At 36.6% G+C, this 23267-nt stretch overlaps 1 protein-coding gene across 11 annotated transcripts in view; it reads right to left on the bottom strand.

The window, feature by feature from the left end:
• STX17 (syntaxin 17) overlaps positions 1–23267 on the bottom strand; it is a 121769-nt gene that overhangs the window by 42970 nt on the left and 55532 nt on the right. For all 11 annotated transcript variants that reach the window (XR_009503730.1, XM_059925171.1, XM_059925173.1 and 8 more), the window contains exons 4-6: positions 20660–20885; positions 13645–13760; positions 13516–13566 (exon numbers count right to left, since the gene is read on the bottom strand). Coding sequence is in view for 10 of the 11 variants with exons in the window: in XM_059925171.1 (XP_059781154.1) it covers positions 13516–13566; positions 13645–13760; positions 20660–20885 (393 nt within the window). In the remaining variant the exon portion in view is untranslated. The remainder of the gene's footprint in view (positions 1–13515; positions 13567–13644; positions 13761–20659; positions 20886–23267) is intronic.

Raw genomic sequence — 23267 nt, 5'->3', positions numbered from 1 at the left:
ACCCTCAGGGGCTTGGAAGACCAGGGGAGGCGCGGTGGGCATCTCCCCTGCTCACTTGGGCCACGGGAAGCCTGCTGGGCTCCTGAGCCTGGTCCTCTGCCCTCTGGGGCCCCCTCCGGCCGCATGGGTCCTAGGGGCATGGTAGGGAGGGAGGGGTAGAAGAGGAGGAGAGGTGGACAGTGGACAGGGAACCCTCTGGGACCAGAGGATCAGGGGAAGCACTGCAGGCATTTCCCCTGCCCACTCGGCCCTGGGAAGCCTGTTAAGTTTCCACGTCTGGTCCCCTGACTTCTGGGGCCACCCTCTGGTCACATGGGTCCTAGGGGCATAGGAGTCGGGGGGAAGAAGAGAGGCTAACAGGGAGGGATGCTTGGGATCAGAGGATGGGGGAACATGCCTAGCATATCCCCAACCCACTCGGGCCCAGGGATCCTGCTGAGGTCCCGGACCTGGTCCTCTGCCCTCCAAGGCCAAGGGCACTCCTGGGCCCCTCCTTTTCCAGCCCTGTGGGACCTAAACATAGGTCCCGCCCACCACCTAAACCCTGCCCCTGCCTAAGCCCCATGCCCCACAGCCAAGGCCTTTTCCGGCTTTTTTTTTTTTCCTCCTCTTTTTTGCTATTGTGGTTGTTTTACCTTCTGGTTGTTGTTTCATCTATATATATTTTTTTGATAAATTTATTTATTTTATTATTTTTGGCTGCGTTGGGTCTTTGCTGCGGCACGTGGGCTTTCTCTAGTTAGGGCGAGCAGGGGCTACTCTTCGTTGCAGTGCACGTGGTTCTCATTGTGGTGGCTTTTCTTGTTGCAGAGCACAGGCTCTAGGCACACTGGCTTCAGTAGTTGTGGTGTGTGGGCTCAGCAGTTGTGCCTCGTAGGCTCTAGAGCACAGGCTCAGTAGTTGTGGTGCATGGGCTTAGTTGCTCCGTGGCATGTGGGATCTTCCTGGACTAGGGCTTGAACCTGTGTCCCCTGCACTGGCAGGTAGATTCCTAACCACTGTACCACCAGGGAAGTCCCTCATCTATATTTTTATTTTTTCTAACATATCTGTTAGTTTTCTAATTTATTTTATTTTTTACTCTTTGTTATTGTTCTGCTCCTTTTTTTTTTTTTTGCCACCCTGGACGGCTTGCAGGATCTAGGTTCACAAGCCGGGGGTCAGGCCTGAGCTCCTGCGGTGGGAGCTCTGAGTCCGAACCACTGGACTAACAGAGAACCTCAGACCCCAGGGAATATTCAACAGAGTGAGGTATCCCAGAGGTCCTCATCTTGGCACCAAGACCCAGCTCTACCCAACAGCCTACAAACTCCAGTGCCGGAAGCCTCAGGCCAAACAACCAGTAAGACAGGAACACAATCCCACCCGTCCAAAAAAAAAACAGGGATGACAAAAAATATGTCACAGATGAAGGAACAAGGTAAAAACCTACAAGACCAAATAAATGAAGAGGAAATAGGCAACCTACCTGAAAAAGAATTCAGAGTAATGATAGTAAAGATGATCCAGAATCTCTGAAATAGAATGTAGGCATGGATCGAGAAAATACAAGAAACGTTTAACAAAGATCTAGAAGAACTAAAGAACAAATAGAGATGAACAACAAAATAACTGAAATGAAGAATACACTAGAAGGAATCAATAACAGAACAACTGAGGCAGAAGAACGAATAAGTGAGCTGGAAGACAGAATGGTAGAAATAACTGCTGAGGAGCAGAATAAAGAAAAAAGAATGAAAAGAACTGAAGACAATCTCAGAGACCTCTGGGACAGCATTAAACACACCAACATTTGAATTATAGGGGAGCCAGAAGAAGAAGAGAAAAAGAAAGGGTCTGAGAAAATATTCTAAGAGATTATAGTGGAAAACTTCCCTAACATGGGAAAGGAAATAGCCACCCAAGTCCAGGAAGCATAGAGAGTCCCATACAGGATAAACCCTAGGAGAAACACACCAAGACACATATTAAACAAACAAACAAAAATTAAATTCAAAGAAAAAATATTAAAAGCAGCAAGGGAAAAGCAAAAAATAACATACAAAGGAATCCCCATAAGGTTACCAGCTGATTTTGCAGCAGAAACTCTGCAGGCCAGAAGGGAGTGGCAGGATATACTTAAAGTGATGAAAGAGAAAAACGTACAACCAAGATTACTCTACCCAGCAAGGATCTCATTCAGATTTGACGGAGAAATCAAAAGCTTTACAGACAAGCAAAAGCTAAGCAAATTCAGCACCACAAAACCAGCTTTACAAATGCTAAAGGAACTTCTCTAGGCAGGAAACACAAGAGAAGAAAAAGACCCACAAAAAAACCCCAAAACAATTAAGAAAGTGGTAATAGGAACATACATTCAATAATAACCTTGAATGTAAACGGACTAAATGCTCCAACCAAAAGACACAGACTGGCTGAATTGATACAAAAACAAGACCCATATATATGCTGTCTACAAGTGACCTGCTTCAGACCTAGGGACACTGAAAGTGAAGGGATAGAAAAAGATATTCTATGCAAATGGAAATCAAAAGAAAGCAGAAGGAGCAATACTCATATGAGATAAAATAGACTTTAAAATAAAGAATGTTACAAGAGACAAGGAAGGACACTACATAATGATCAAGGGATCAATCCAAGAAGAAGATATAACAATTATAAATATTTGTGCACCCAACATAGGAGCACCTCAATACATGAGGCTAACGCTAACAACCATAAAAGGGGAAATTCACAGTAACACAATAAGAGTAGGGGACTTCAACACCCCACTTACACCAATGGACAGATCATCCAGACAGAAAATAAATAAGGAAACACAAGCTTTAAATGACACAATAGACCAGATAGATTTAATTGATATTTATAGGACATTCCACCTGAAAGTGGCAGAATACACTTTCTTCTCAAGTGCACACGGAACATTCTCCAGGATAGACCACATCTTGGGCCACAAATCAAGCCTTGGAAAATTTAAGAAAACTGAAATCGTATCAAGCATCTTTTCTGACCACAATACTATGGATTAGAAATTAGTTACAGGAAAAAAACTGTAAAAACCACAAATACATGGAGGCTAAACAGTGCACTACTGAATAACCAAGAGATCACTGAAGAAATCAAAGAGGAAATAAAAGAAATACATAGAAACAAATGACAATGAAAACACAATGATCCAAAATCTACGGGACTCAACAAAAGCAGTTCTAAGAAGGAAGTTTATAGCAATTCAATCTCACCTCAAGAAACAAGAAAAAATTCAAATAAACAATCTACACTTACACCTAAAGCAACTAGAGAAAAAAGAACAAAGAAAACCCAAAGTCAGTAGAAGGAAAGAAATCATAAAGGTCAGAGCAGAAATAAATGAAACGGAAACGAAGAGAACAACAGCAAAGATCAATAAAACTAAAAGTTGGCTTTTCGAGAAGATCAACAAAATTGATAAACCTTTAGCCAGACTCATCAAGAAAAAAAGGGAGAGGATGCAAATCAATAAAATTAGAAATGAAAAAGGAGAAATCACAGATAATGCAGAAATACAAAGGATTATAAGAGACTGCTACAAACAGCTATATGCCAATAAAATGGACAACCTTGAAGAAATGGACAAATTCTTGAAAAGGTACAATTTTCTAACACTGAACCAGGAAGAATTAGAAAATATAAACAGACCAATCACAAGTAATGAAATTGAAACTGTTATTAAATCTTCCAACAAACGAAGTCCAGGACCAGATGGCTTCACAGGTGAATTCTATCAAACGTTTAGAGAAGAGCTAACACCCATCCTTCTCAAACTCTTCCAAAAAATTGCAGAGGGAGGAACACTCCCAAATTCGTTCTATGAGGCCACCATCACCCCGATACCAAAACCAGACAAAAATATCACAAAAAAAGAAAATTACAGACCACTATCACTGATGAACATAGATGCAAAAATCCTCAACAAAATACTAGCAAACAGAATCCAACAACACATTAAAAGAATCATACACCATGATCAAGTGGGGTTTATCCCAGGAATGCAAGGATTTTTCAATATATGCAAATCAATCAGTGTGATACACCATATTAAAAAATTAAGGAATAAAAAACATGTGATCATCTCAATAGATGCAGATAAAGCTTTTGACAAAACTCAACACTGATTTATGTTAAAAGCTCTCCAGAAAATGGGCAAAGAGGTAACCTACCTCAACATAATATAGGCCATGTATGACAAACCCACAGCAAACATCATTCTCAATCGTGAAAAACTGAAAGCATTTCCACTAAGCTCAGGAACAAGACAAGGATGTCACTCTCACCACTCTTATTCAACAAAGTTTTCGAAGTCCTAGCCACAGCACTCAGAGAAGAAAAAGAAATAAAAGGAATACCAATTGGAAAAGAAGAAGCAAAACTGTCACTGTTTGCAGATGAAGTAAAACTGTCACTGTCTGCAGATGACATGATACTATACATAGAAAATCCTAAAGATGCCACCAGAAAACTACCAGAACTAATCAATGAATATGGTAAGGTTGCAGGATACAAAATTAATGCACAGAAATCTCTTGCATTCCTATACACCAACAATGAAAAATCAGAAAGAGAAATTAAGGAAACAATCCAATTTACCATCGCAATAAAAAAATAAAATGCCTAGGAACAAACCTACCTAAGGAGGCAAAAGACCTGTACTCAGAAAAGTATAAAACACTGATGAAAGGAATCAAAGGTGACATAAACAGATGAAGAAATATACCATGTTCTTGGATTGGAAGAATCAATATCGTGAAAATGACTATACTACCCAAAGCAATCTACAGACTCAATGCAATCCCCATCAAATTACCAATGGCATTCCTGAGAATGCCAAATAGCCAAAGCAATCTTGAGAAAGAAAAACGGAGCTGGAGGAATCAGGCTCCCTGACTTCAAACTATACTATGAAGCAGCAGTAATCAAGACAGTATGGTACTGGCACAAAAACAGAAATATAGATCAATGGTACAGGATAGAAAGCCCAGAGATAAACCCACACACATATGGGCACCTAATTTATGACAAAGGAGACAAGAACATAAAATGGAGAAAAGACAGCCTCTTCAATAAGTGGTGTTGGGAAAACTGGACACATACCTGTAAAAGAATGAAATTAGAACACTACCTAACACCATACACAAAAATAAACTCAAAATGGATTAAAGACCTAAATATAAGACCGGACACTATAAAACTCTTAGAAGAAAACATAGGAAACACTCTTTGACAAAAACCACAACAAGATCTTTTTTGACCCACCTCTTAGAGTAACGAAAATAAAAACAAAAATAAACAAATGGGACCTAATGAAACTTAAAAGCTTTTGCACAGCCAAGGAAACCATAAACAAGACGAAAAGACAACCCTCAGAATGGGAGAAAATATTTGCAAACGAAGCAACTGACAAAGGATTAATCTCCAAAATATACAAAGAGCTCATGGAGCTCAATATCAAAAAAACAAACAACCCAATTAAAAAATGGGCAGAAGACCTAAACAGACTTTTCACCAAAGAAGACATACAGATGCTCAACATCACTAATTATTAGAGAAATGCAAATCAAAACTACAATGAGGTATCACCTCACACTGGTGAGAATGGCCATCATCAAAAGATCTACAAACAATAAATGCTGAAGAGGGTGTGGAGAAAAGGAAACCCTTTTGCACTGTTGGTGGGAATGTAAATTGATACAGCCACTATGGAGAACAGTATGGAGGTTCCTTAAAAAACTAAAAATAGAACTACCATATGACCCAGCAATCCCACTACTGGGCATATACCCTGAGAGAGCCATAATTCAAAAGGACACATGTGCCCCAGTGTTCACTGTAGCACTATGTACAATAGCCAGGACATGGAAACAACCTAAATGTCTAATGACAGATGAACGGATAAAGAAGATATGGTACATATATACAATGGAATATTACTCAGCCATAAAAAGGAACGAAACTGGGTCATTTGTAGAGATGTGAATGGACCTAGAGTCTGTCATACAGAGTGAAGTAAGCCAGAAAAACAAATATCGTATATTAACGCATATATGTGAAAGCTAGAAAAATGGTAAACATGAACCTATATGCAGGGCAGGAATAGAGATGCAGACATAGAGAATGGACATGTGGACACAGGCAGGGAAGGAGAGGGTGGGACGAATTGGGAGATTAGGATTGACATATATACACTACTATGCATAAAATAGATAGCTAATGGGAACATGCTATTAAGCACAGGAAGCTCAGCTTGGTGCTCTGTGACGACCTAGACGTGTGGGATGGCAGGGGGGTGAGGGTGGGTTGGAGGGAGGTCCAAGAGGGAGGGGATATAGGTATACATATAGCTGATTCACTTCACTGTACAGCAGAAACTAACACAACATTGTAAAGCAATTATACTCCAATAAAAAAAAATTTTTTTTCACAAAAATCCTTTGGAATAATTGGAGAAAGGACCACAAAACAAAATGAAGCCTGAGATCACTGATTATTTGAACTGTAATATTCCCCATCACCGCAATCACCAGTACTTGATAAAGCCTATCTCACCCTGGACAGTAGTCCACACCTGTAAGGACATATTTACTGATATCAGGAAGCTTGCTTAAATAATGGCATGGAGATAAAGCAAAGCACAGACCAGTCCCTCTCCTGGGATCAACAAACAGTTGGCCCTCTTTCTTTTTATACCTTCTTCTTCCCCTATTTTGCTTGATTTGAATCTCAAATTTTGCCCATATCTTCAAATTCTATTCCTTGAGTAAGGAGGACTCAGTGATATAGTTAGACAATTATAGTTAGGCAGCAAATTGGTGTCAGAGTTGTCTATAACTGTCCATAGAATGCTAAACTAGACTCCATTCAGAGCTGAATCTGGTCACCACTTGTCCACTATGACCTTGGCTCTTTATGCTGGGCCAAACCATACATACATAACTTTATCCTGATACAGCACACCAAGCTCCTAACAACAGTGGCGGCTCAGAAGCCTACGCACCACTATCTACCAGCCTTCCCTTTTTGCTTCTGATTTGCTTATGTTTGCTTTCATCTCCTAGGCCTCCCAAATCTGACAACCATTAAACCTCCTTTTTAACATTTGGCACCTCATATATGCTCTCAACATCCCTTTAACAATGAGTTAAACCATTTATGAGGGACAATGTAGTTTTCTCAAACTAATGTACAGACTTCTCCCTTTTTAAAGGAAAACAATTCTCAAAATACTCTAAGAATATGTCTATGGATTTTAAGAAACACTGAATTAGGTTTCCTTGTCTGCCTGAAAAAAATAACAGAATCTTAATAAGCAGTTATAGGAGCACCTAAGAGTCTGAAAAAAATGTGATTTATTAAGTTAATATTTGTCAAGTAGAATGTAATTTAGGCATTTGAAGTCAAAACTAATGAAGAATTGTTTTTCCCTTTGCTGGTAGTTGTGCAGTTTAATCAATGTGCTTGGAAAGCTACAGGTTTAAGAAGCTAATGCCAAAATTCCAGGTATGTTCCTTTACTCTTCACTCTCTAAATTCCAGCCAGCTTTCAAGGTCAGCTTTAGTCTTAGATCCCAACCAATTGAGCTATCTTGGTTCTGAACTCCAAAGATACATAATCTATATACCTTAATTAACATGCAATCATATACAGAGAAAAGCCCAGAAACAAACACACAAGCACTATGATATACAGGCAGAGTATACTGGCCTACAGTAGGCAATAAACAGAGTAGGTAAGTATGGTGTTGACATTAGGAGATTTTAGTAATAGGAAAGGGACTACAGGAACTATAGTACTAAAATGTCTAAAGGTATTGGTGGTGGCAAAGCAGAATACCAAGCAAAGAGGGAATCTAATAAGGGAGGGACAAAAGAAAGAATGCAGTGGGTCAGTGTGGTAGGGAAGGGAGTGGGAAATAATAGAAAATATCTCATGGAGTCTTCCCACCAATTTACAAAGCTAGTGTTGTTAACATCCTCAAGGTCGCATTGGTAATAAATGGAGGAATCTGATCTAATCTATTACAACCCAGTTTTTATGCATCGGGACTAAAACTTGATTATAAAAGCCATAAGGAATAAGACAAAAGGTAGAGACAAAACTGGACTAGTAGCAGTGGTGATGTGCTATTGAGCGAATGGCCCAGAGTTCTTCTAATTCCCCTTGACTAGAAATAGGGCTGGTTCCACAGTTACAGGAATAGAAGAGGGCACCTGAGCAATAAGGTTGAAGAAAAAAAGCATGGTGCCTAGTAGATATTAATTTATTAACATTTATTGGACCACATGTGGATCTCTCAATGGTTTTGCAAGTACTTTTTTATTGTGGTAAAAATATATATAAAATTTACAATTTTTAAGTGTACAACTCGGTGGCATTAAGTACATTCACAATGTTGTGTAACTATCTTGACTAAACTATAGGTTCTTTTTTTATACTATTCTCTATTCTTCATTGAGTTTGGCACAGTGTTATGCACATAGAAAGCACTCCATAAATACATGGTTAATTAGCCTAGATACTATCATGACCATGTGATGATAATGAGAGGATGTGGTCACTCTTGTTACGTTCCCAAATCATATGGTGTCTAAATGGAGTTTCTGTTGAGTGCTTGACAATGTGGTCATGAGAACTCACTCACCCTGGGAACAGTAATCAGGGGTTCTCCCTTGAGCTTTTGCCTAATAGCATTCTGTCTCATGTCCTTACACAGACTATTATAAATAGGACATTTGTATACAGCCATGGCTATACCCAAAGTTTTCCTGCACAAATCTTCCTCAGATTAGGGGTTAGGAGCTGCTTACGTAACGTAATCAGAAATACAATTTGTTAAATGGCCACAAACCGTTAATTTCCCTTTCACGTGCCTATTCCACTGGAAGAGAAATGTATTCCTTTTGAATGAGAAGAACTTTGTACATGTTTAGTTTGTTTTTTATATCAACTTTGAGGTATAATTTACATATGCTGTAACTCATCCATTTTATCGTGTACATATCGATGACTTTTGGCAAATGTAAGTATTTGTGTAACCATACATGTACAGATTTTACAAAGTGCATTAGATCAGATTATGAGTTATAATAATTGAATAAATCTTGATTGTAAAAACAACAAATATTTTGGGATTTATATTGTATTATTCCCTTTTATATGCAAATATATTAACAGACTGTACAGATACCTAATTCAGAAATTTCAAACATTTTGCTGCTTCTGATTTAGAAGCATTAAAAAAAGGAAAATGCTTTTAACAATTTACTGTACTCAATTTTAGGCATTACATTTCAAGAAAAAAATCCACAAACTAGAAAACAAGCAGAGTAAGTCGCTAGTACTGAAAAGCTGAGAAATCATATTCTAGAAAGAATACATTAGAGAATCAAGGGTTCTTAAGAGAAGAAAATATGCTGAGGTGTGGTAGGGTTAGGAAGGATAATGTTGATCTCAAAGAGTTGAAAAACTTTTTGTTTTTTTTCCCTCTCCATTATGGTTTATTACAGGATATTGAATATAGTTCCCTGTGCTATACAGGGAACTATATTCAATAGGACCTTGTTGTTTATCCATTCTATATATAATAATTTGCATCTGCTAATTCCAAATTCCCAATCCATCCCTCCCTAGCCCCACTTACGCCTTGGCAACCACAAGTCTGTTCCCTATGTCTGTGAGTCTGTTTCTGTTTCGTAAATAAGTTCATTTGTGTCATATTTTAGATTCCACATATAAGTGATATCATGTGGTATCTTTCTCTTTCTGACTTACTTCACTTAGTATGATAATCTCTAGGTTCATTCATGTTGCTGCAAATGGCGTTATTTCATTCTTTTTTATGGCTGAGTAGTATAGAGAAAACCCTAATGACTCCATAAAAAAACTACTAGAAATGATAAATGAATTCACCAAGGTAGCAGGATACAAGATTAGCATACAGAAATCTGTTGCATTTCTTTACACTAACAATGAAATATCAGAAAGAGAAAGTAAAAAAACAATCCTTTTTAAAATCACATCAAAAAAAAAACAACTTAGGAATAAACCTGACCAAGGAGGTGAAAGAATTATATGCTGAGAACTATAAAACACTGATAAAGGAAACTGAAGATGATGCAAAGAAATGTAAAGATATCCCATGTTCTTCGACTGGAGAAATTAATATTGTTAAAATGGCCATATACCCAAGGCAATCTACAGATTTAATACTATCCTTATCAAATTACCCATGACATTTTTCACAGACCTACAATGAATAATCCTGAAATTTATATGGAATCATAAAAGACCCAGAATTGCCAAAGCAATCCTGAAGAAAAAGAACAAAGCAGGAGGCACAACCTTCCCAGACTTCAGACAATACTACAAAGCTACAGTAATCAAAACAGTGTGGTACTGGAACAAGAAAAGACATATGGATCAATGCAACAGAAAAGAAAGCCCCGAAATAAACCCACACGCCTACAGTCAATTAATCTTCGACAAAGGAGGCAAGAATATACAATGGGAAAAAGACAGTTTCTTCAGCAAGTGGTGTTGGGAAAGTTGGGCAGCTGCATGTAAATCAATGAAGTTAGAACACATCCTCTCACCATACACAAAAATAAACTCAAAATGGCTTAAAGACTTAAATGCAAGACTGACCCCCGAAAATTCCTAGAAAAGAACACAGGCAAAACATTCTCTGACATAAATTGTGGCAGTTTTCTTAGGTCAGTATCCTAAGGCAATTGAAATAAAAGCAAAAATAAACAAACAAGACCTAATCAAACTTATAAGCTTTTGCACAGCAAAGGAAACCGTAAATAAAAATGAAAAGACAACCTATGGATCAGGAGAAAATATTTGCAAACAATGCAACCAACAAGGGATTAATTTCCAAAATATAAAACAGCTCACACAACTCAATAACAAAAAAACAAACAATCCAATCCAAAAATGGGCAGACGACCTAAACACATTTCTCCAAAGAAGACATGCACATGGCCAATAGACACATGAAAAGATGCTCAATATCGCTAATTATTAGAGAAATGCAAATCAAAACTACAATGGGGTACCACCTCACACCGGTCAGAATGGCCATCATTAAAAGGTCTACAAATAACAAATACTGTAGAGGGTGTAGAAAAGGGAACCCTCCTATACTGCTGGTGGGAATGTACATTGGTACAGCCACTCTAGAAAACAGTATGGAAGTTCCTCAAAAAACTGAAAACAGAGTTGCCATATGATCCAGCAATCCCACACCTCTGCATATATCTGAAGAAAACTGTAATTTGAAAAGACACATTCACCCCAATGTTCATAGCAGCACTATTTACAATAGCCAAGACATGGAAGCAACCTAAATGCCCATAGACATAGTATCATGTCATCTGCATACACTGACAATTTTACCTCTTCTCTTCCAATTTGGATATGTTTTATTTCTTTGTCTTGTCTGATTCCTGTGGCTGGGCCTTCCAATGCTATGTTGATTAGAAGTGGTGAGAGTGGGCATCCTTGTCTTATTCCAGATTTTAGTGGGAAGGCTTTCAGCTTTTCACCACTGAGTATTATGTTGGCTGTGGTGAAAAACTTTTATATGGTAAAAAGACCAAACTTTTTCAGGATATGGCTCCAGAGGGCAAAAGTACTAGAGGGCAGTTATTAAGGGTAGAGTTTACTTTACATACGAAAAAACTTCTAAGAGTTAGAGCCTCCAAATGGAATGGTTGTATCCTTGCACTGTTATTGTTCAAAAAGAGGCAAAAGACCATCTATTTGAGAAGTTGGGGCAAGAGTAGAAGGATTAGATTAGTAGGCCTCCCAAGTCCTTTCCAATTCCAATTCTGAGATTGTGTGATCTAGGAACTTCTTCTAATTTAAAGCCAGATATCAGGGAAACCATAACTCAAAGATGTACAACCCCTAAATCATGGTTTGACCAAGAACAATGAACTAAACCCAGACAGAAGCATACGCAGAAACAGACTTGCACCTGTATATACATACGTATACACACACACACAAACAAACACACACACACACACACCCCTTCCCACAATTCCTGGGAAGGAAAAATAAGAATAACTTATAAAAATAATGACAAAATCTGTTCTATCTTTCCCACCAAATCTACTTTATGTTCCCTAGTCTATGTTAATAGTATCACTGGCTACCCGATTATGCAGAATAAAGCCTTAATGTTTATTTTCTTTGACTCTTCCATCTTCCTCCAATTCCTACTAAGTCTATCCCAGAAATACCTCTCAGCTGTCTTTTATCTGTATACTTGTGTTGCCATGCTCTCAGTGAAACTCCTGCAATTGATTCCTAAGTTCCTTCCACCTATAATCTCCTCCTCCCTAGGGCTATTATTCACACTGCTAACAGTGATCTTTCTGAAGCACAGGCTATCACATCACTCAAATCTGCTCAAAAATCTACTGGCTCCTTGATACCTACCAAGTAAAGTTCAAATTCTTTGGTATGGCCTTCAATGGCATCTCAATCTCCTTGCTTAGTTTGCCCATGGTATCTTATGCTTTGGTTACACTGTAGTTCTTGTCATTCCTGAAAGGCTATACCCTTCTCTACTCCATGTTTTTGTTTAGATGTCTTCAAATGCACCCCCTCATTCCCTCCTGTGGAAATTTTACTCATTTTCCAAGGCTCAAGCAAATGCTACCTATCTTGTGACACTATCCTTAATGCTTCTATGTCACAACCCCTGGCTCCCTCCCTTGGAATTAAACAATTCTCCTTGGAGCCAATAATACTTCTTTTCATACCTTATTTTTGCATTTAACAATAATGCTTGAAATTTCAGTTTTGGGTGGGTCCAAGCTTATGGCCACCCACTGTAAATCCTTAAAGGCAGACAGCAGGCTTCATTTATTTCTATATCCAACCTTGTCAGAACCCCAATACCAAGTACCTTTTGTATAAAAAGTGCTTAATAAATGTTTTTTTTTTTTAATTGAACTGGGATTTGAGGACCGTTAGACTTCTGTCCATGGCTCAATACCAGTCTTAAAAATTGTAAATTCGGGACTTCCCTGGTGGCGCAGTGGTTAAGAATCTGCCAATGCAGGGGACACGGGTTCGAGCCCTGGTCCGGGAAGATCCCACATGCTGCAGAGCAACTAAGCCCATGCACCACAACTACTGAGCCCACGCGCCGCAACTGCCGAAGGCCGCATGCCTAGAGCCCGTGGTCTGCAACAAGAGAAGCCACTGCAATGAGAAGCCTGCGCACTGCAATGAAGAGTAGCCCCCGGTCGCCGCAACTAGAGAAAGCTCGCGCGCAGCAATGAAGACCCAATGAAGCCAAAAATAAAAAATTAATTAATTAATTAATTTTTAGATAAAGAATAAAGAGGCTTAATTTTTTAAAAATTGTAAATTCTATTAAAATTCTAATCAGAAGCCTAGTGATTGATAAAAGTCTCTTATCCTATTAATCTAACATCTCTGAGCCAAAAACAGTTATATACTTACATTCACTAGGAGAGAGAAATCAGTGACCAGTTGGCTAAGTTCAATTAAGTCCTTAAAAAGAAAGAGAAAGAGGAAGTTACTTACTTTCATGCCTCACAGCTACCAAAAGGAAAATCATTTTTAACATACCGCTTCTAAGGTTTCCCATGATTCTGCAGCATTTTGATCTCGAGGAATTTCAGGCAACACATATATCTGAGTCATACTCTGAGGATCAGCTTCATCTTCAGTAGTGTGAAATGTTCCTGGATGAACATAGCCTCATGTTTAGAGTTTATCTGCTTTGTTAGAAAGACGGTAGAATGAATCAATTCCATAAAACAACTACCATGTGAAATGCTTACTAACAGAATTCAGGCTAAAAGTAAATTGATTATGTATCTATGGGCAAGTTAGTTAACAAATATTTTTTCTTTAATTATTCTACAAAGTCATCTAAAAAAATTGCTACAAATACTACTTACCCGATCTGAATAACTAGGGCTAGATGTGGAAGTAGCACAAAGTAGAACTATTCTATTTGGCCAATGTTCTATGAAGAGATACCCAGTAGATATAAGTTTAACACTTTTCATTGCTAAATCATTAACATTTCTTTGGCTATTTTAATAATAAACATCAGATTCACAAGATTTTAAAAGTAGGGAAGTGATGTATTTTTAGCAATGAAAATCAGTCATTTTTGGTAACAATAAATTTGTCATCAAACTAACATCTCTTACCATATGTACCTTTTTGCACATATTGCCATCCTCCTTCTCCTCAGAGTAATTTTTCTGGCCCATGCCTCCATTGCTTCTGTGTCTTTTCTGGATTTTAAGAAGTCATCAACCCATTAAGGCTTTCCTCATTAAACACTGCTATAAAGATGAATTAATTTATACTCCAAACTCCATCTTCAAGTCTTTCTTATTTCCTTCTATTGGTTTTACCAATCCATTCATTAAACTGGTATTTATAAAATGCCTACTATATGCCAATCAGTGCGCTAAGGTAAATCACAAAACAGTTCCAAGTCATAGTGGTTAGGGGTATGGGCCTAGTGAGAAAGACCTGGGTTAGAATCCTAGTTTGGCTATTTACTAGCTCTTTGACTTGGGAAGGTATTTCACCTCTTTGACTTATTTTCCTCATTTGTAAAATGAGGTGGTATTTATTCTGCACTGTGGCTGGCTTATCTATTAAGAACAAGCGGTTAATAGTTACTACTACTGTCACTGCTACTGCTGCTATTGTTAATGGAACTTACTATATAATGTGTGATATAGACATGTTAACAGGCAAGTTCAGTATAGTCTGATAAGAACTATGATATGGGTAAGCATGGAATGCTATGTCAGCACCAAAGAAAGGTATTTAATCTAGACTTGTGGAGGAAGAGTGGTCTGAGAAGGTTCTGAAGCTGAAGCCTGAGGATGAACAGAAATTATATAGCTGAACTGGGGCAAGGGTAGAGGGGGAAGGAGAAAGTATTCAGGCCAGGGAGAATAATATTTGCATAAGTTTGGGAACTGAAAGGAGTCAGTACAACTGAAGCATAGACTATGACAAGAGAAAGCAAAGGTTGAGGCTGGAAATCTAAGAGGACATCATTTACGGCATTGTAAACTATATTAAAGAGTTTTGTCTTTCTCTTAAGATCAATATGGAACTTTTAAAAGCAGTGGGAGACTATTGGGAAGCTGAGGGTGCCATAATCAGATTTCAGATTTAGAAAGGTAACCACAGCTGTAGTGTGAACAACAGATTAAGGATGGAGTTGAAAGGTGAAAACTTAAAGAGTGAAAAACCAGTTGGGAGGCTTTTCAATGTGTCTGGTGCAAAATGATGATGGTGTGCTCTAGGATAGTGGCAGTGGAAATGGAAAGAAGAGATCTGAAGGTCTACTTCCCTTTGTCTTCCTTACTGCAAGCTCAAAACACCTACCACTTTAATATTTTCTGAGCACCCATTATGTATTGTGTTGAGTACCAGGGATAAAAAAGTGAATACAAAGTAGCTGCTCTCAAGGAACTTATATTCTAGCAGAGAAGACATACAAAGAGACAATCCTAAAACAATACGAGAGTGCACTGATATCTAGATAAATATAGATACATATAGTATTTATGGGAGTTTCAAGCTGGGGATGGCATCTGACCTAGTTTGGTGTGGTGTGCACCAAACTAAAAAAGGTGATCTTTTCTACTGGCCTAAGAAGATAGGAATATAAATTCTCGGTGGAGAGACCAGCATGAAAAAGGTCCCCAAAAACAAAACAAAACAAAAAAAAACCAATATAGCTTAATATAAAATCAGCAGTCTGGTCTTGCCAAAGCATAAAGTAAAAGACATACAATATAGAAGTGGTATTTTATAAAACTGCATTACAAACAAAAACAAAAACAAACTGCATTACTATTTTACTTTCAAAATTTGAGAATGTTTTACCTCTTGAGGAAAAAAACCCATTTGAACTGTTTAGAAAGGGCACAGTCAGTTGATTAAAAGTTAATTTGTAGGCTTATTAGAATTGACAGTGTTCTTTTAATTTTGAATCTTCACTGAAATGAATACATTTCCCTACCTTAAAGGAAGAGCAAAAACATCAAATACAGAATATGCTTTACATTACAACATATAGCAAATATCCAACATTTTAAAAGCTCTGATTTTTACAAATGCTTAAAAGAGTAATTTACCCTATGTCTTAAGTTATCACATAAAAATACTTCTCACTTCAATCAAAGTAATTACTCTAAGATCTTTCTTCTACTTAATATTGCTTTTGTAATAAGAGCTCCCAACTTCTTTAATAGGATGATGAATAGTGATAACTGTTATCATTAACAGATCAAATGTAAAGCAGAACTTTATAAACATAACACCACTCGAGATTTTTTTTAAGCCATAATCTTCGTTCTGTTAGAGAAGATTCCAATGAAATATGCCAGGATATATAACAAAATAATTATTATTATCTTGATTACATAAATTCTTGATCTAAAAAATGAAGGGATGGGAAATGTTTGACATTTTAAGCAAACACAAAAGATTTCCCTCAGTGAAAAAATAAAAAATGTTTAAGTCATTTATGTTTCACTTGAAACCAAACTGCGTATGCATCTTAGTTCAAATGGAGTCTTAGAACAAAGAAATCTGTTCTCTTCCATGGAAAATCCTGCTGTAAACTTACAACTCGGAACATCACTAATCAACTCGAGGCGTGACTAACAACTGAGAAAGGAATCTTTTAATTTCTACAACTTCCGTAATTCATTTATTCCAGCTTGTATTAAAAATCACTATATCTCAGTGATCATCCATTGACTTTGAACTTTTACAAGTTGCTACAGACATGATGAGGCAAAACACAGAGATAGCTTATAGCTGCAGGAAAGATGGCTAAAGAGTTCTTATCCTGTCCACAGAAGTCAAAATTGCTATTGTTTTATATGACATAACAATCTCAGTTCCATCCACTTGCAAACAACTGCAAGTGTAAAGGGCACATGGACTATACGTATCACTCACCAGTGTCTTTCAAATTCTATTTATAAAACATTATTGACTATAAACTCAAATAAACATTAAGATATTTTTAGTTCATGTGAAAAATAAGTTTAATAACACGGACATAAGACTTCTCCCTTCTATGTGTCTAAACATATTCTCTCTCTGCCCCTCACCTTTCTCCATACATCACGAAGGGCAATGATTCTAGTAAGAATTACAACACAATATTTAAGGAATTTCTACTAAATTTTACTACATTAGAAAAAGTTCCATTATAAATCTAAGTTAATTCAAAAGCATTTCCTGAATTCTTTCATGTTCTAACAGCTTTAACATAGTGACATTATTTTACTGATCATCTACATAAACCTACCCATCTAAATAAGATGACTTCTAAATCATGGCTTAACTAAGCTGCAGAGGAGAATTTTTAAGAATATTAAAACCAATACAAAACACACCTTCTGAATAATATACAAAAGCATCTACATGATTTACAAAACTGTTCAATACAAGTGTATATATATACCTGTGATAAAATCTAATATTTCATTAAATTCAATATGCTGGTCTGAAGTTCCCAGAAGTTCTAAGGTTGGATTCTTTCCTTTTGTGAATATTTGTTTAAAATGTAACAAGATTCTGTTTCTATTGCACTGATGAAATGTGTGTGCTGGATGGGGAGTAAGAAAGACAAAGACAGAGAGAAGCACTGGTTTGCTCTGTATGCCTTGATACACCTTTCTAAATACAAAACAAATGTGTAGGCTCATCACTTCTCTTGGTGGGAGGCAATATGCTAAAAATGAACTAGACACACAAGAGAGAAAGAAGGGAGTTTCTCAGATCAAGCAAGATCGGCAGAGAAGATTTGCTTTAGGAACTCTAGGAATCTGGACAAAAGAAACAGCAAAATCATCACAGCTTCCCCCTAAACTTAATAAGCTTCTTTCATTCTCCAGAGAACATAAAACATTCTATTCTACTTGTTATTTCTCTCTGTAAATGAAAAACTATTTTTGTATTTTGATCTCAGTCATGGAAATGTGGCAACATTGCTTCTGAATCTCTGCTGATGTCTCCAACCAATTTATTTATAATCAGATTGAATTTTTAAAGGAAAAAGTATTTTAAGGCACTTAATTTCTGTGCAAATCAAACACATATTTTCTGTATAGGCTGTCATTACTATTATGAGTACCTAAAGCAAAAATAAGAAAAAAACAGCACAGGATAAAAACATGTAGAATGACAGAAAAGAGTTTACAGCTAGAAGAAGACCACACATGGAGCAAACCCAGTTCTTACCCCACTATTAACGTCTTATGTATTAGTTGCTCTCTTTCCGTTATTCTTCTTCTTTCCCACCCTCTCAATTACTTGTTAATAATATTTATGGATTTAACACAACCTAGTAGAAACTTCACATTTGGTGAAATACTCAGGCATTGGGTGAGACAGTTAATTTTAACTGCTTAATGCTGGCAATGGATTCAAAGTCAAAGCACAATCTGACCAGCAGACAGTTCAGAATTTGAAACTATACACACTGTTTTAGGTATAATTTAGGTATCTGATTTTATAAATAGAATGACTGTTTCAATTAAATCAGCACTAGATGCAGAGATTTAATTTTGGAGTTTCTCTCAGTGGCAAGTGATTAGTTCTTTAGCTAATTTGGTATTCCATGAATTGAGAAGTTTGAGAACCAACAGAGTTGGAAAACAAATTTCACCTATTTCTTCTCCCTCATCCTCTGGCTCTGCCCCAATCTTCTTCACTTCCTCCGTACACATGATTCCTCAAATTTTGCCAACATTTTTTTTAACACCAGTCAGCTCCCTACAGAGAAAGTTAATTGCCAGCAAACTGGGTAAACTGCCTTTTTCTAATAATCACCCAATTCCTCTGATGACATATAAACCCAAATTTGTTGAGCCCGAACAATCCTACTGGTAGAAACACAAACAATGCAATACTAAAATGCAAATTAAAGCTAGAATACTTAAATAGAACTCAAAATTTTTGTTTGCTAGGGAATTGCTGGTGATAGCAATTCAAAACTAAATAGCAGAAGAGACTGATGCCAGTGACTCTTTCCAGAAAATCCAACATTATCAGTGTTATTACTGTCATCACAACTGTCACAATGTCTGGTAGATAAGATGACTCCTTAATCTCATGGAACTTATAAGGCCCAGTTTCTCTATACACAAACATAAAGTATAGGTTTGCACTACATGGTAAGAACAGCATTCAGCTGCATCATTATGGAGGTGATAATTACATATGAACAAGATGATGTAAACAGTAACTACAAACTATCAAAAAGCATTCTTCCCAAACACTCTTCGACCAAGGTTGAGTGCTAACATCTCCTTCTCCCCAGAACAACACTTTAGGCAGTGTTGTTAGGTAGTGGTTATCGACAGAGTGAAGTGATTAGACCACATCTGAAATTATAAAATTGTCTCTAAAAAGATGTTTATTCATTCATATTTCTAAAACATTTATTAATGGTCCACTATGTGCCAAGTACTATGTATTATGTGCTTAGGTACTAAGGAGGCAATAAAAGCAAGATTACCCAGAAACTCTGGATGGTGGCCTAAATGTTTCTTTTATTTTTAAAAAAAATTTCCCTGTAAAACTGGATCATTAGCACTGAAAATACAGCGTTAAAAATAATCTGGCTTTGGAGACAGGGAGTGATATAGGAGCCTCCCAACTCCTAGGTAAATAAAAAGAGGAAAACGGGTCAGCTGTAACATCTCTCAGATTGTATTCTAATTTGTAATTTATTTATACCGCATCTTTTCCATAAAGTTTTAAGGTGGCTTAGAACATATATAAACTGTAACAAGATGGCATAAATTAAAAAGAGAAACTCTAAAACAAAAATGGAAATACAAGGGCAGCAATTATAAAACAAAGCCAGGAAAGTTCAAAATTTTGGCTTTTGGCAATTAAAAAATTTAGATTTAAGTATCCTAGTAAACAATTCAAGTAGAGAAATCTTATTAGTTATGCCATTCAATACCCAGAAGAATAAAAAAGATTAATTGTTTTGAAGTACTACTACCTATTAAACCAAGAAGTTTTTTCAGGGTTCCTTACACAGACATTATACAATGCAATCAACAATTATCAATTACATCCTTACAAGAGTTATCATGACAAGTTTCATTGGCCTCTTTCTTAGAGTATCACTTCATAAAAGTTAATGGCATGACCCCCAATGCAGACTTTTCTGGGAGATAGATCTAACATGCCCTCTGAAAACCAGAATGCCTAAAAAAGAAGCATGCCTGCCTAGGCCACCCCTGCACCTGGAGATGAGGGAGGAGCACTCTGCAGACAAGGATGACATTCTCCTTAGGAAATATTTTAAAATTTATTTTTAATATATGCACAAATAGGTACTTGAAGCCTTTAAGTTCCTCACTATACAGCATAGCCTCAATTTTTTTACCCTGTAAAACTTTTAGGATATGCATTTCCAAGTACACTCAGGGTCCAAGAATTCAGCATACTGGACTAGGAGGTGATCCCTGGAAATTTATATATAATCTGCAATATCAATACAAGGAGGTAAACTTAAATAACTGCATTACTATACTATGATCAAGAATAAGACTTAGTACATTACCACCAACAGTCATGGATCTGGTCAAAGAAGGCTGTAATAAAGTTTCTTCATCATTAAATTGTTTCTTAAGTTCTTCTACAGATTCCAGATGGAGTTGAAGAAATTCTGCTGTTGCTGCTGATGCTTCTTCTTTAACAGGATCTATCATTCTCCTCAGAAGTCCAAGGTCATCTTTTTGGACTTTCAAACAAAGCTTCTCCATTTCTCGGATATTGGAGCGGAGTTGCTGTAAAAGAAAAAAAAATCATTAAAGCCACCATCTCTTAATATAAAATATCTTTATTTTCAGAGGTAATTTGTGATAATGGCTTTCAATGGAAATCAGAAGTATTCTCTACAACAGACAGTATGGATTAATACTTTTCTGTTTATTCACGTCTCTGGCCAAATCCAGCTTCTTTAGAACTCACATCCTCATACTCTGAATTTATTTACCATTTTTTCCTTCATTAAATGTGATTATTACAAAGGTAACAAATGCTCTTCATAATAAATGAAACACTGCAGAAACACATCAAGAAAGACTTAATGACTTTTTATTTTATATTGGAGTATAGTTGATTAACAATGTTGTGTTAGTTTTCCCCACTTCACCAATCCTACCACTTCTCTTAACTCAGTCCTTTCACATACTTATTGCTCATACAAACATAAGCACATACAGCCTTTCTTTTTATAAAAAACGAATTACATTATGCACAATAATCTACAATTGACAAACTTCCACACCCCAACTTAACAATATCATAATGGATATCCCTCCTGGTCAATGATTGTACCATATTCCATAGTAGTGATATAATTTATTCGATCACTCCTCCAGTGATTAAAGTCATTCATGTTGTTTCCAGTTTTTAGTTATTACAAACTATGAAACAAATGTACTAGACTATAAATCCTAATATATGGTAACAGTATATATTAGTGTTCTAGCATATACTATTATACTACATTTTGTAGGAATGATTCCCCAAAGTTAGAGTACTCACTCAAAGGATAATATGTATTTTTAGTTCAATAGCTATTATCAGTTCTTCCCCAAGAGGCTTAACAACTCACACTACCACTAAAGTTTGAGTTCCCATTTCCCCATATACTGCCAGTACTACATTTTATCTCATTGGTGTTTTACTTTGAACTGCTCTCTGAAGTTGCTGGATTTTTATGTAACGATTTTCTCCGCTATTAAAAATCACCTATTGGCATAATTTATAAATTTTTCTCTAATGTGTTGATATAATAAATCATGGGCAAATTTCATGGTACAGAGCCATTTTAATATTTCTGAGATAGACCCTCCCTGGTCAATATATACAATTTTTTAATACACTGTGGGATTCAATTTGCTAATATTTTATTTGGAATTTTAGTACAACTGTGTATGTGAATGTGTGTATGTGTGTGTGTGTGTGTGTGTGTGCATGGATGCATACATGAACAGTGTGTGTGTCTATACTATCTTCACTAGGTTTAAACTTATTCTAACAGGTTTAAGTTTGTGCTAGCTTCATAAAATAAACTGGGGAGCTTTTCATCTTTTTCAATGGTCTAGAATTTGAAAAACATAAAAACCAATTCTTCTTTTACAATTAAACAGAACTTGTAAGAATGATCTATAATGCTTATTTTAAAATTATAGATCTCAGTCATATAATATTTTAAATTCTTTTCCCCTAATGTACTTTCACAGACACTAATGCAAATCCTGTACAGTAGACAGAACAAAAAGTATTGATTTCTTAAATTTTTCAAGTGCCTACTTTGAGTGAGGTGATATGGTCCATATTATTACATTCCACATTATTACACATAGAGAAATCAAAACAAAATTTGTTCAGGATTTACTTAATTATCTAGCAGCAAAGCTCAGGTTAAAACCCAGGTATTCTTAAAAGTCCAGCAACCTTTCTATTAAACTATAAGCATAATTCCTAGCTATACGGTACCTTAATACAATCTAAAGTATCTATTGTATTCTACTAAAATTAAAGCTAATTCTGAAAAAAAAAATAGTTTAGCTACCACCGAAAGCATCTTGTAAGATTTTGTGGGTGAATCAAAAAGCTGTACCTCTATCCTATCATGACTCTATACCTCACTTAACTTTATGTCCACTCTTACCATCCCCATGTGAGCTGGAAAACCTAAAGATAATTGGACTGTGGATTAAAAATATGTGATACGTAAGCATTTTAGATGTAAAATTCATGGAACCCTAAGGGGCTTATGTGATCATTCAACTTCACAATTTTACAATATGAAAACTAGAGTCCAGCTGAACACAGTGGCAGAATTAGGACTACAGTCCAGTTCTCAAGTCCTGGAAAAATACTGTCTCCTACACACCATCTCTTGGCTGTGTGATTCCTTTCTGGACTACAGTTATAACTTGGTTATGTACTTGCTACATAATTCATAGAGGTATTTTAGGTGATGTTACTTTGGAGAAGCATTAAGAAGTTTCTGCAGCTAATGAGCATTTGCCTTTGACATATTCTTCCCCTCTTATAGAATCTGTACATATGTTACATCTCCAGTCAAATTATGGTGTCTAGCTTTAAGAACCCTTTATTACTATGGGTGAAGGGAAAAATGTTAAGGGAGAGAA

The sequence above is a fragment of the Balaenoptera ricei genome, chromosome 6 (assembly GCF_028023285.1).
Source record: "Balaenoptera ricei isolate mBalRic1 chromosome 6, mBalRic1.hap2, whole genome shotgun sequence".
In the NCBI taxonomy this organism is placed as follows: Eukaryota; Metazoa; Chordata; class Mammalia; order Artiodactyla; family Balaenopteridae; genus Balaenoptera; species Balaenoptera ricei.
The sequence above is the reverse complement of the archived record's forward strand: the minus strand, read 5'-3'. Positions and strand labels throughout refer to the sequence as shown.